The sequence below is a fragment of the Harpia harpyja genome, chromosome 22, assembly GCF_026419915.1.
Source record: "Harpia harpyja isolate bHarHar1 chromosome 22, bHarHar1 primary haplotype, whole genome shotgun sequence".
Classification (NCBI taxonomy): domain Eukaryota; kingdom Metazoa; phylum Chordata; class Aves; order Accipitriformes; family Accipitridae; genus Harpia; species Harpia harpyja.
In genome coordinates, this window is record NC_068961.1 from 100991 (window position 1) to 115495 (window position 14505).

At 44.1% G+C, this 14505-nt stretch overlaps 1 protein-coding gene across 7 annotated transcripts; it reads right to left on the reverse strand.

Annotated features, from left to right (window-relative positions):
- Positions 1-273: 273 nt before the first annotated feature.
- On the reverse strand, positions 274-5768 carry LOC128135179 (N-alpha-acetyltransferase 20-like). Of its 7 annotated transcripts, XM_052773861.1 has the most exons (5): positions 5440-5768; positions 5015-5230; positions 3017-3152; positions 1905-2050; positions 274-1411 (listed from the first exon to the last, which is right to left on the reverse strand). In XM_052773861.1, exons 3-5 carry the CDS (start codon positions 3148-3150, stop codon positions 1326-1328), a joined length of 366 nt encoding a protein of 121 aa, XP_052629821.1. In that variant the 5' UTR covers positions 3151-3152; positions 5015-5230; positions 5440-5768; the 3' UTR covers positions 274-1325. The 7 variants fall into 7 exon arrangements, with proteins under 7 accessions (XP_052629821.1, XP_052629820.1, XP_052629825.1 ...); XM_052773860.1 differs by lacking the exon at positions 5015-5230 and having other exon boundaries at positions 5440-5766; XM_052773865.1 differs by lacking the exons at positions 5015-5230; positions 5440-5768 and adding an exon at positions 4662-4994.
- Between the last annotated feature and the right edge of the window lie 8737 nt (positions 5769-14505).

A 14505-nucleotide genomic window follows, 5' to 3' on the forward strand; every position in this document is an offset into this window, starting at 1 on the left:
TAAAAACAGTGATGGGCTGGAGGACCTGCTTCTGACAACGTCACTCCTGATGTCACTTCCATGGCCTCAAAAATGGGACATGGCACAAGACAGAGGAATGAGGGAGTGAAAGAAAAGGCACAGGGAACTTTTTTAAAGAGAAGAAAAAACAAGAGAGAGCAAAATAGCGATAGGGGACAGGATAAGGATGGGGAGCAGATGGAACAAGTGCAGAACAAGAGAGACAGGACACCAGACAGAAAGTGAGGAAAAAAGGGAAAGCTGGATACAAGGAAAACAGGAACAAAACCAGTATTTATTACACAGTGTGGTTAATTAAAATGTACATAATCTACCAGCTTGAACAGAACTGCTCACCATAGTGGCTTAGCCTGTATCTCGTCTAAGTTAGCACGTTTCTTGGCAGGGTACGCAGGAGTATAAAACCCATAATAAAACATGGAGGGAGAAACACAAGATTTGATATTACTTAGTCTTAATCCCAGCTTGTACAGTCAATTAATACTCTGATCACTGAATTTCATTTCTGCAAATTCTACATTAATCCATGCTTCTCCATTTAAAAAAAATAATTGCGTTATCTCAGTGTCAGATATAGGGTTGTTTGAAGATGCTGTGAAGATAAGGAGAGATTTCTCTTTTGCAGGTTCTTTTGAAATCCTACATTGACTCTGAAATTGAGCAAGAAGAGTATGAGAAAACAAGAAATCTTTACTGCAGATTACTTCAGCAGACACAGCATGTTAAGGTATGTATGGGTACTCAGAACACATAATTTTTCTTGAATCTGGTCCACGGTGGAGAGAAAGCCTTGACTGCTTTGGTTGTCTGGCTTTTTCAAATTAACAGTGAACCAAAGTTCAGTCCCATGCCTGTGCCATGAGGAGGGGAAAGATATTTCTACATTATGTATAACAGGTTTATCTTATATGCAAGTATTAATACATTGCCTTCCCCTGCTCTGTTTCTTGGGTATTGTACAGTATTTTCATTGGTCATGAATAAATGCATTTGAAGAGTTTTTACTGTTACTGACTTCAGTTATTTTTGGTTTGAAAGAAAACCAAGAAAACACCATACATGAGGTAACTCCATTTTAATAGTCTCTGAATTTCCAGTATTTGAAAGGAAAAATAATGTGGTAAGTGCAGGAGTATGCAGCCATTACCAACAGAAGCAGGATTAGTAAGCTTCTCAATATTGCTTTTTATTATTTCACGGGGAAAAACACTGAGCCTAAGATTCCTCATCCGTATGTTCTTGGAGGCTGGGGGGAGAAGGAACCTGGTGCTCTTAGTAAGTTGCCTGAGAATCACAGCTTACAGTTACTCAATGTCTTCTGGTCTCACAGGATGAGGCAGAGGTATAATTGATTTCTTCTCTGTATCTCTGGAAAGAGCTTTTCTCATATCTGTGACAATATAAAAGCTATTATAATAAGGCAGTCATTGCACAATGCCACATTAAGTGAATTCTCTAGTACAATAAGATCATTTTTAATCAAGAAGGCTTCATAGAATCATAGAGTATCTCAAGTTGGAAAGGACCCACAAGGATTTTTTTTTTTTTTAAAGAAAAATCAGGTAAGAAACTGCATTTTTATTTTCATTTTACCTACAGGGTAAGTGTCTTTGTACTTACTAATTTATTCTTGTTTCGTAGTTTATTTTGCCGCAAATGCTACAAAAAGTGTAAACTGCAAGATTCAGTTTTGTAACTGACAGAATCTTCAGTAGGGAAAGCTATCTAAAGGCGTATACAAAATCCCATTCATCAACAACTATATGAACTTGTTTCACATTAAGAAAAATAAATAAATAATAAAAAAAAAATCATACAAACCAACCCAGGAACCCTCAACATGAGAATCATTCCACTCAACTTGAGGCAGAACAAGCACTTACCATAAGCATCTTCATCTGGCTCTCCACTGCTAGCAGAGTAGTCCTCTAATACCGTGCGGTACACACTGTAGCCTAGTTGCTTGTACATATTTACTGCAACCTGATTTGATACTCGCACAAAGAGATTGACGAAAAATCCACCCTTTCTTTGAAAAAATAAAAACAAAAAAACCCACAGTAAGGAATAGCAGGTGAATGTATTTCTAAATAATAACCAATAACTCGCAATGAGACCAAGAGCAGGTCTGATGATGTGGTATGCTAATCAAACACCTCTCACACTGTAACAACAGATGCATTCCTTTACCAAGGGACAAATCCAGTGTAGGCACAAATTTCATTTTATTTTTGTCACATGACCATTCTTTTACACCAGACACCCACAAGCCTCATACCCATAAGAAATTATATTTTTTTAAAAATCCACATTTTAGATTGCATTGGCTTAGGGACTGCATCCTTCAAAATGCATGGCTGGGGAAAGTGGTGGAATCAATCACAAAATTCAGTTGCCTAACAGGAGACAGCCCTTCTCCTCACAAAGCAAGTTTTTCAAAACTTCGTACCATTTTCCAATTTTACCAACTAGAATGGGGTTGCCCTACCAGCATGAGTTGGGGACATTTCTCTGTGGGTTCATTTGATGCTAAATTAAATTTTCTGCAGGTACAAGTAACCAAGGACAAGACAGAAAGTAAGCTAAGATACTGTCTGCCGTACAAAATTTGTTTCAAGATTGTGCCTGAGGGAATTGCATAAAGCCCACAATTACTGACCAAGTATGTTGGAGGCCCTCTGGGAAACAGCGCTGATATTTCGTGAACCTCTTCTCCTATCAAGAAAATGACCTTTTATACAGTATCTCTACTGGAATTCGGGCTACTTCCTACTCATTCTGGCAAGTTAGCTTTCAGAGAAACCCTGAGATTTAAAACCGCCGAGCAACATTCACAATTTTTGTTCTCTAACTACAGGGAATTTCAGCGAATCAGAACACTACTTAAAGCAAAATTCTGGGTCTGTTTCATGCAAATCAAATACCGAAGCCATAGAGAAGTGTCTGTAGAAAGATTACTTTAAAAGATAAATTTAAAGATAAGCATAGTACTCACTTTTCTGAAATTTCTTCCAGTAGTTCCATCAATTTAGCTGTCAAACCCAGCCGTCGAAATTCTGGTGCAACAGAGAGAGCAGTAACATGTCCATGCCACTCTTCCCTAGCCACAGAGCCTTCTGCTTTACCCATTACTGTGAACATACAGAACATCAGCGCAGTAGCACCTTTGAAGTAATGCACCAGCCACAGCTATACATCTTTACAAAAGAACCAAGAATGTATAAACAAACATTGTGTCCTGGTTTAAGCCCAGCCAGCAACTAGGCACCATGCAGCTGCTTGCTCACTCCCTCTCCTCCCAGTGGGATGGGGAGGAGAATTGGGGGGGGGGGGGGGGGAGTAAAACTTGCGGGTTGAGATAAGAACGATTTAATAACTAAAGTAAAATAAAATGTAATACTACTACTACTACTAATAATATAAAAATATAATAATAATTGCAATGAAAAGGAATATAATAAAATAAAATAATAATTTAAAAACCCAAGAAATGACAAGTGATGCACAATGCAATTGCTCACCACCCGCTGACCGATGCCCAAGCAGCGATCCGCCCCTCCCGGCCAGCTCCCCCCAGTTTATATACTGAGCACGACATTCTATGATATGGAATATCCCTTTGGCTAGTTCAGGTCAGCTGTCCCGGCCACGCTCCCTCCCAGCTTCTGGTATACCTGCTTACTGGCAGAGCATAGGAAACTGAAAAATCCTTAACTTAGGATAAGCGCTACTTAGCAACAACTAAAACATCGGTGTGTTATCAACATTATTCTCACACTAAATCCAAAACACACTGTACCAGCTACTAAGAAGAAAATTAACTCTATCCGAGCCGAAACCAGGACACATTGCAATGATTGCGGTCAAAGCCCAAACACAGATGTCTACATCATCATTCTGTGAGTCAGCAACCACTAAAAATGTCACTTTGCTCAAGTATTACAGTAGTGTCTTGACTAGTGCAAAAAAAAGTTTTTTCAAATTCATTGTTTGAGGCATGACTTCCAAATGCAAATTTTAAGCAACTCTTGTGAGTCCTTAACTGAGCAGAATTCAGGATCTGACTAAAATGGTGGAAGAACAGAGGGCTAGAAGCCCCAAACTAACTCACCATCCCAGCAACTACTGGAGACTTTTGGTGACTATAGGGGAATAGAGCTTGGGAAGCTTTGCCAAACTGGCAACAGAAAGTTAAGGCCCTGCAAACACAGTATATTTAAGAAAAAAAAAAGGGGGGAGGGAGGAATGCTGTTTTGGGGGATTTCTCTGTAGTTCCTCCCCTTTCTACGCAAAGCCAAACCGGTATTAGTTCACTAATGAATATTCACACTTCCACACGGTATTCTTATAAACATCACAGTCACTCCTAATAAGCAACTGGTTGGGTATGGAGAATGTTTTAAACTTTACTATGTTAAATACTTTACTTCCCAGGTCCCTGCAAAGACCCTTATTCTGCCCCGCGCCCACTCCCCAAAAGAGGGGAAAAAAGCCTGGAAGGACTAAACAAACCCAACAGCTCTATGTAGAATGATTTCTGAAAACCACGAATATTCCACAGCAAATAAGCAACTGACATCCAGACCCAGAGCACTCCCTCACAGGACAATGCAAAACCCAAGCCCAGCGTTTTTACTCACTGATGACTGACAGCGTGTGAGATCAGAGCTGAGCGCAGGGACCTAACTCCAGGATTACAGAAACGCTTGCACACGTACATTCACCTGTATAACACCTGGGTGGACGTTATCACATTCAAGACTCCTTGGTGTGCTCGGAACATCAAACCGAAAACCACTGCTCCGAGTCCTATGTAATACCCTTAGACATTTATGAGACGGGAAGGTGACAAGTAACATTCCCCTTCCCGGCCGGGCACCTGCAAAACGCGAAGAGGAAGATGAGCTCCCGCGTTATAACCTCCCGAGCCCGCCACGCAGCGAGGGGCTAAGGCTGGAACACCCGGAGCCGCGCCGCACTCCCTGTAACCCACCGGCTCCCCGCCGGGCGCCTCGGCGACAACGAAATACTCGGGCCAGTGGGCCAGGTACTGCAGGTAGAAGAGTATCCCGTACTGGGGCGCTGGGTTAAGGACCAAGCCGTCGCCGCCGAGGCCGGGGCCGCCGCCGCCCGCGCTAGGCCCCGCGCCTCCTCCGCGGCCGCCGGCGGCGGCGGGAAGGATACGGTCTCCATCAGCGGGTCCGAGTTGCTGCGGGGGGGAGAGCGACGCTCGTCACGGGGCCCGGGCCGCGCCCCGCCCGCCGGGCGGCCCGAGCTCCCCCGGGAAGGGGGCGGCGGCGGTGCCTGAGGGAAGCGGGAGCCCCTGGCGTGCGCCGCCGGGCCGAGCGTGGCGGAGAGCGAGCTCGGGGGCAGGGAGAGGAGAGGAGAGGAGCGGAGCGAAAGGCGGCGGGCGCTCACATGTTGTTGAAGCGGAAGAGGTCGTCGCAGGTGAAGGCGCGGAACGTCGTCATTATTGCCGCTGCTCCCGCTGCTCAAGGGCCCTTCCGCCACGGAGAGGCGGAAGCGGAGCGCCGCGGCCCCGGCGGACTGCTGGCTCCGGGGGCAGGGAGAGCTTGTGCAGCGCCCAGGGACAGCCCCGGGGCGAGCCGCGGGCAGGACGGCTCCGCCCCAAGCCCACACGGAGACCGACACTGCAGACGACCTGACCGCAATATGCAAGAGCACCAAACAGCTCCAGGGGGAGGGAAGAGGCCGCCGGACGAGAAGCCCTGCGGTGCCGCAGCAGCACGCCGCAGATGCTCTGCGGCAGACCTGGGAAACGCAGTCTCCTGTGGCCGTGGCCTGTGACAGAAAGTTAGCGTCCAAACCGGGACAATGGATGCCCAAGAAGCCAGGCACTAAGACCTAAGACCATAAGGACACAGGGAAGAAACCCCAGAAGAGGATCCCGTGGAAACTGAACACTCAAGATGAGAAATGCTGCTCACGCAGCCTGGATCACTGCTGCAAAGATGACCATCCAGAAACAACTGTGATGCAAAACATGCAAGACAGATCCACTCTTCTGGCTTCAACTGCTAGACAAGTAGCGCATGACTGGCACTATGACAATGAGGTGATGCAGTCAAGACGCTACGGATGCCTACTAAGGTGCACACCAAGCTCATTGAGAACAAAGAGCAAGGGGTGAACATCAAGACCTAAGAAAAGTACGGTATAGGACACAGAACACAAACTACGCAAATGACACCACAACACAGACACAGGTTGGAACTGCCCTGCCCAGCACATGCTCACCTCATGCAGAATAAACCCCACACCCTCTCTCTGCACCAAAACACGACTGATCCTGAACATCCCTCTCCACTGCACCGACTTTAAGCACCTTGCCTCTCCTACACTGCAGTCTCTCTCCACCCCAACAACCCATACCATTTGCCCTTCAGCTTTGCTTTCAGAGGGCTGGGGGTCTGAATCCATCCTCAAGAAGGACCACATCGTGTAACTGGGATGTTGCTGCAATCAGCAGGTGCCTCTTCATCATCTGCAAAAAGAGTGCTGGATGTTGCTGTCATGCCAGCCAACACCTACCTTTTCCACAAAAACACTATCCTCAGAAGTACCATGGACTCCACACACCTGTTCCGCATCCAGAACCAGATGTTCCAGCCAGCATCTCCTGTGGCACCTGGAAAACCAGAGAGATAAGATGACCACTATGCTCGTAAGCATTCACCTCCACGGGGCCTGCTGTGCCACTCCTCACCTCCACCAGCTTACGTCAAATGCTCAGCCATTTCTGAAGAAAGCCTAGCACTGCACCTGCAAAACTAAAGAGAAACACATCACTGAGTTGCCTCACGCTACTTTGCAATTGAACTCCAACCTGGCTGACAGGTACCTCCTCAGACTGCTCAGGTGCATGCCTTCACCCCTCTGCGACTATGTGTGGCACCATTTAAAAAAAAAAAAAAAAAAAAAAGGGGGGGGGGGGGGAGCACATGCTGATGATACCGAAATTCACGGCCTGTAAAGAAATATTCTCTAAGACTCGTTTTGGAGTTTTAGAAAGCAGGCATTCTTTATTGCAGCGCTGGATGCACGGGGGATAATTCCACCTAGCGTACATGCCACAGCTTCAGCACAAACAGGTTATATGGAGTAACTGATTACACATTAATCAGATTAGTATACATATACATAAAAATTATTGTAACTGATTATCATAGTACTGCCTACATCCGATCACGTGCAATGAAGGATCCATTTGAGACGAAGGGCTGCTTTTATGACCACCGACCCATTTGAAGTTCTTGTTGGCTGACCTTGAAGTCTTTATTCTTGTCCTTGTTCTTTGATCTTGAAGCTTAACGCAGTTTCAGTCCCATGTGGTCAGATTCAACATTGTACAGGAATATCTAGTCATAAGAGCAAAGAACTGCAAAACTTATGAGTAACTACCTCTACTAGTTAATTGCTTGGCTATACTTTTGTCTATTGTTTCAATCATAGTGTTAGTATAAGATTTCTAATAATTATTTACCAAATCTCACTTTTACAGTCACCTAGCAGCAAACCAGTTTCCATGGCTGGTACAAAATATTAAAACCTTCAAAATATTTAGACATATGTCCTGGTTTCAGCTGGGATAGAGTTAACTGTCTTCCTAGTAGCTGGTACAGTGCTATGTTTTGAGTTCAGAGCGAAGAATGTTGATAACACTGATGTTTTCAGTTGTTGCTCAGTAGTGTTTAGACTAATGTCAAGGATTTTTCAGCTTCTCATGCCCAGCCAGTGAGAAAGCTGGAGGGGCACAAGAAGTTGGCACAGGACACAGCCAGGGCAGCTGACCCAAACTGGCCAACGGGGTATTCCATACCATGTGACGTCCCATCCAGTATAGGAACGGGGAAGTGGGGGGCAGGGATTCGCCGCTCGGGGACTGGCTGGGTGTCGGTCGGCGGGTGGTGAGCAATTGCACTGCGCATCATTTGTACATTCCAATCCTTTCATTACTGCTGTTGTCATTTTATTAGTGTTATCATTATCATTATTAGTTTCTTCTTTTCTGTTCTATTAAACCGTTCTTATCTCAACCCACGGGTTTTGCTTCTTTTCCCGATTTTCTCCCCCATCCCACTGGGTGGGGGGGAGTGAGTGAGCGGCTGCGTGGTGTTTAGTTGCTGGCTGGGGTTAAACCACGACAACATACCATACAGAATGTATGGAAATATGCTATCAGGATACAGCGGACTCAGCACTGTGCACCCTGCTCCGACTGACCCTGCCTTTAGCGTTGGACTAGATGATCTCCAGATGCACCTTCCAACCACAACGATTCTGTGGTATTAATAATTACAGCATCCATACTATATTTATAGCTTATAACTGTAGAGTTTACTGTAAATGTAGTCACCAACTACAGCTATCATAGCATCGCCAGCACAGGTATTGTACAATCCAGACACAGTTCTCAGGTGCTGGAGATTTCCAAAGCTGACTTTAATTTCGTATCTGTAAAATGGGTATTGTGAAACTTCTCCAGGGCACTGCAGGTTGTAAAGGCACTTCAGTACCCTCATAATATGGGACTGTGATACGTATTTCCTTAGGTGTTTAAACTGACAGTAGAACATAGATACATTTTCCTGAGCATATTGTCTCTGTTTCCTCACATAACCCTGCAACACAAAAGTAACAACCAGCTGCATCTCTCCCAAGAAGACAAGTCAAATAACTGCAGCCTATTATCCCACTTCTCTTTTGTGCCTGGAAAGAAGCCACCCCTTTCCCAAGCAGTTCTGTTCTGACTGCTGCCAGCTGCTTCGCTCTCCTCTTGTGCTCTTACAGTGAGATCCCAAAGCAACTCAATGCTGACGTACGAAACTATGAATGGGAATTTCCTTTACTGGGGTGGTCTTCCTTTTCTGGACAAAAACAGTGCCACTACTGCATCGGAAAGCAAGAAAGCAATGGTGCACGCAGCCTGTTCATCTTAACCCTCTGCAATCGTTCAGTTCGTTCTTGTCTCCATGTCGCTACCTGTATTTTCTTCTTGATTCTCATTGCAGGGAAGACAGTTTCAGCACAAAGTAGCAGGTCAGGTAGAGAACACAGCTTGCTCTCCGAGGATGTTGCTTGATCAGGAAGGACCTTCCATAAGAATGAGAAAATGGGACCAGAAAGAGAAAGTATTAGCCTTTCTTCTGCAACAACCCCACCTCCCCATTTTCCTCAGTTTTGCTGTGTGGTAAGCAAAAGTCTGTTTTATTTAAACATTCATTTTAAAAAGGATAATACTTTAAATTGAAGGAGTAAAAGCATTACTGACATACAGCATTGTAGAATTATGAAATACGGGCACAAAATTTTAAGAAATGAGAGAAAACTTGCCAGCCCAACATGAAGCCAGATCGCACACAGGCATTGTAATTCCATCTTCAGCTGTATGATCCTATGCGCGTTTTTTTCCCTCACAGCATCACCAGCAAGCTCTAAATACAGGATTTCCATACAGCCCCTTCAGACAGCTGCAGATACCTACTGCACAGGCCCTGCAGCACAGTCTAAAGAATAACAGGCAATTTGCTCCTGAGCTGGGCCATCCTGGATTTTAAGGGGGTACCTGACAAATACTCGGTTTTGGTGAATCACCAGCTAAAAGCTGCCTTACAGTCACAATGCCAACGGAATGGCAGGAGCAGCTATTACAGAGTTAAGGACTGAGAGTCAATTATTTTTCTGAAATGCAAAGTGGATGAAATTGGGGTCTGCCACAATGCAATACCCAAGTTCCATTTCCGGCTCCGCCTGAAATGATCTGCTGTTGCTGTATTTCAGCCTAAAGGAAAATAAGGCTTGTAGGATCCCTGACTTCCTCATAATTTTTTAACTCCTTATCAGCTTTTTCTGAATTGCAAAGGGTAAAGTGCACAAAGATGCAAAACTAAGGCAGGTTTCATGAAATGACTCGTAGGAATAAGTGACAAAACCTCCCCTCCACTGTGGGAAAGACTGCAGCATTAACTTGTTTCTTACCAGACATCAGCCTCTAAATTCAAGTCCCAAACTGGCAGGAAATGAGGCTACATGAGCTCATGGCACAGATGACAGAAAGAATACCTGCCTCCCTCTAGTCAGCTGCCACGGCTGTGCCCTGCCTGAGAGCACAAACCTGTGCCAGCAGAGGAGGAGAGATGCGAGCTGCAAATGGATGCCCTTTCCCTCGGCCAGGTGACAAGCTTTCTGTCGGGACCTCTGACATTTCATCCGTGGTGGAGGCAGACAAAGCAGGACCAGCAGATACACGACACCAAAGTCTGCCCCTGTTACAAAGACAGGGAAGAGTAGCATTGCTCCGCCTTCAAAGAACAAGTGTGGGGGAGGAAGACTAAGGTGGGGGAAGAAGAAGGTGCACTCATTCTTCTCCACCAGCATTTTAATTACAGCTGTCTGGAGAAGTACTAAAACATATACAGCATATATAGTATAGCGGCTGCGTTTGATTAAACAGGCTTTCAAGCAGCAAAGCCAAGTCCGCAACACAGGGTGGACAGGGCCTAGATTCTTGCTCCCTCCACCGCTTTCTCTCTCCTAAAGAGCATGAACCACATCTTCCACCCTTAGGCTAATCTTCACCCCCCCACCATTACCAGCCTTGAGGCTCAGCAGCAAACCTACAACTACGCTATTCAACAGAAACAAATCCTGCTGATCGCCCACACCATTTCCCTGGACTGTACATCTTTGTAGCGCTCCCACCTTACAGCTAGCAGCCTTTTAACACTCACAAGTTACGCAATGAACTGTTCTAAGTTTTTCAGCAAATGGCATCTGTTTACATGGATTCACTTTTAATTTCATTTACACTGAAAACTACTTACATCATGATTTCTAGCCTTTGGCCAGCATTTTAGAGGATTTCTTTGTCAGGTCTGAATGATCGGGAAGACAAGAAACATTTATACTCTCACGGACCAAGCGGTTTAAATATATTTATTTAGCACATTTATTCCTGTTGAAGTCTTTTTTAAAAATACCTGATTTTTAGCTAGCTGTGGGCCTTCCCTCATCTACTGTAAAACAAGTTTCAGAGTGAAAAGTTAATTCCATCTCCAGAGTTGGAATTCATTAAAAGTGCTAAAACCCAGTTGAGCTCAAGAATTTTTTAGGTTTGGGTAGTTTAAGGAGTCCTTTCCCAGGAGCATGCAGGCCACACTCCAAGCCCCTGCTCCCCTCTCTAGCATTCGTCATTGTCCTTATGCCCAGATACCTTCACTTTGATGCCATGAGAAGGCCGTAGGACTTGCTTATTACTTTCTCAGCAGGAGTAACATTTAGACACGTAAAATAGGCTGAGACAGTTCTGGGGTATTTAAAAAAAAAAATTTCTTTAGCCACTTATGCAAACAAGTGGGGTTAGATAACTAACAGGACCTTTAAAAAGGCATCCTCTGATACTTCAGTCCGACTCTCAGTTTCTAAAACAGGAGGCTGTAACCTACGATTTACATATTCTGTGTATTTGTTGTCCTGCAACATCTCATCCATATGTGTGTTATTACTGTATTTTCCATGGTTATATTAAATTCAGAAGCTACAGTGATCTCAATGTTAAGAATGAACCATCATTTCCTCTAACACAAATAGCTGTGAGCTATTATCTAGATGCATATTATACTCATGAGATCAGAGACCCATAATCCCTAAGACAACTGCTGCGTAGGTAAAATAATAAATCTTTGCTGTATTGCAGCTGTTAGACCTGAGATAATCCTTTATGCATTTAGCTACATGAGCCTCAAATAAGACAAAACCACTCTGTGTTCTGCACATGTAATTTTACACGGAGAACACACAAGCCGATACACACACAGTAGACAATTAAAATGCTTGGAAGGTTTTGGAGAACCGATAGAAGAGGGATAAATAACCAAAGAGGAGCAAAGATAGTTTTGTCATTGGACGTTTTCCTACTGATTTCTTATAGATGTTTGTATTATAAAATAAAGCTTTTGTACTTTTGTCTTCCCATTCTTTGTGAACTGTGAAATATCTGTGAAAAACTGAAGTACCATCCTAATCTTACACTACGATATTAAAAGAAAATGCCATAATGTAACATTCTGATTAAACAGCACTGGTAGTATTAGTGGATATCTTTCCTTTTGTCCTGGTTTCGGCTGGGATGGAGTTAATTTTCTTTCTAGTAGCTGGTATAGTGTTGTATTTTGGATTTAGTACAAGAAGAATGTTGGTAACACACTGATGTTTTCAGTTGTTGCAAAGTAGTGCTTAGACTAAGTCAAGGATTTTTTCAGCTTCTCATGCCCAGCCAGCAAGAAGGCTGGAGGGGCACAAGAAGTTGGGAGGGGACACAGCCAGGACAGCTGACCCAAACTGGCCAACGGGGTATTCCGTACCATGTGACATCATGCCCAGTATGTAAACTGGGGGGAGTTGGCCCGGGGGGGATTGCTGCTCAGGAACTAACTGGGCATCGGTCAGCGGGTGGTGAGCAATTGCATTGTGCATCACTTGTTTTGTGTATTCCAATTCTTTTATTATTTTTGTCATTTTTTTATTATCATCATTATTATTTTATTCCTTCCTGTCCTATTAAACTGTCTTTATCTCAGCCTATGAGTTTTACCTTTTTTTTCCCCCCGCCATTCTCTCCCCCAGCCCACTGTAGGGTCTCCCCCACCCCAGGCTGCGTGGTGCTTAGTTGCTGGCTGGGGTTAGACCATGACACCTTTGAAGAAAATAAGTATTTCAAGGTGGTGGCTATCTTCTGCAGGTTCAGAATTTCAGCACTAATTTCTCCAAATATTTGCAGTACCCACAATACAGTCATCTGAAATTTTGTACACACAAGCTAGAACAATTCAGTTCTTATGTATGTGAGTATTAGCTATACATATACATCAAATAATGTGTATCCAGTATGAACAGATCACAGAAATTCCACTACTTCTTTACACTTGTACAGCCATGATGTACTTTTGGTTCTTCCCTAATCATTACCGTAATAAACAACAATCATATGAAGTTTGATTTAGCAATTGCTTGGCACAAGCCTCTTTCATGGCATAGTGGAGTGCAGACCAAATAACAGTTCCCCTTGCCTTAAAACCCACTAACATTTCCATTTCATGATTGCCTCATTACTCGATCTTTGATATAAGCTTGATGGGGGAGGAGGGCGGGGAAAGCAGCAGTGCAAGAGAGGTTTAATTAAACCATCAGACCCATCCACTTTGTCACTTGGGAGTATTGCCGTAGTGAAATGCTTTTTACAGGCAGCAGCCTAAGAAACGCATGCCAGTGATTTGAACTAAAGTGGATACGCTGTGCCTGAGCGCTCACAACACCATCCGCTCCTCTGGGAGACTTCAGCATGCCAGAAAAGTAAAGAGAAAGATGGAGAAAAGAAACATCATAAAAATCAGTAGCAAGGCAAGTGCGGTCTCTTGTTTGTTAAGCAGGAACACAGATGAAGTTAAAACAGCTCTTCCCTAAGAACTCCACATTCACAGCTCTGGCCAAGGTTCCAGAACCAGACAGTTTTTACCCTCGATCCCACTCTAAGCACAGAGGACAACCAGAGTTCATCAGAGAACAATAGCTGACTTTCAGCTAAATGTTTAACAGCAGACAGAAAACATTGTTATGAGTAGCTGAGAAATGTCATTCTTGTAATATTACTCTTTCGTGTTGGTCTGTAGAGCGGACTTGTTGTCCCCAAAGTGGGGTCGTTCACCCGGTGTGCAAAGCGCCAATATACACACCGAGCAGAGGTATTTTATTCCAATTCACATTTGTGCAAAGATGGGGGCTAGGTGGTAATTCACAAAGCTAGCACCCCTCATACGTCAACAGGCAAGCAATTTATACAGTTCAGTTATACATATTTAGTTTCCAAAGTTCTTCCCCAAAACTATTATTGGTAGTCGCTTATCTACCACAGTTTCTATTGGGCTAAAGTTTTCCCCACTTCGAATTAACAGTACAGTGCTCTTTTATTCTACAGCACATGCTCAAGAAGAGTGTGTGTTGGGGGGTAAGTCTTTCTGGTCTAGAATTGAGTTGGTGGTCGCGATCTCCCCCTGCCACCTTTACCTGTCCCCCAGTTACCGAAGATCTTTGCTGACTTCATGCATATTAACAATTATTCAACTTCCAGTGCCTCCTGGGGCAGGATGTTCACTTATTAGCAGTGTTTTAGTTCTCCTTCAGGGACACAGCCGTTAGCAAGGCATGCATTGGTTATACAAAGGGGATCTTGCTTCACAAGACCTTTGTGGCCTTTTTAAGGTGGCTGAAGTACATAATTTCTTAAGTACATCAGACTCACTGAATTTGTTTGCTTTTCCTTAGGTTAGCATGGCTCCTACAGCTAGCATATAAGGCAGAGAAGTTTATATTACATACAGCTATTCTCTGTAGGAGTAATTCCCTTTTAATCTCAAAGGGAAGCAACTTTTCCCCAAGGTACAGTTAAATCTTTGCAAGAGGAAACTA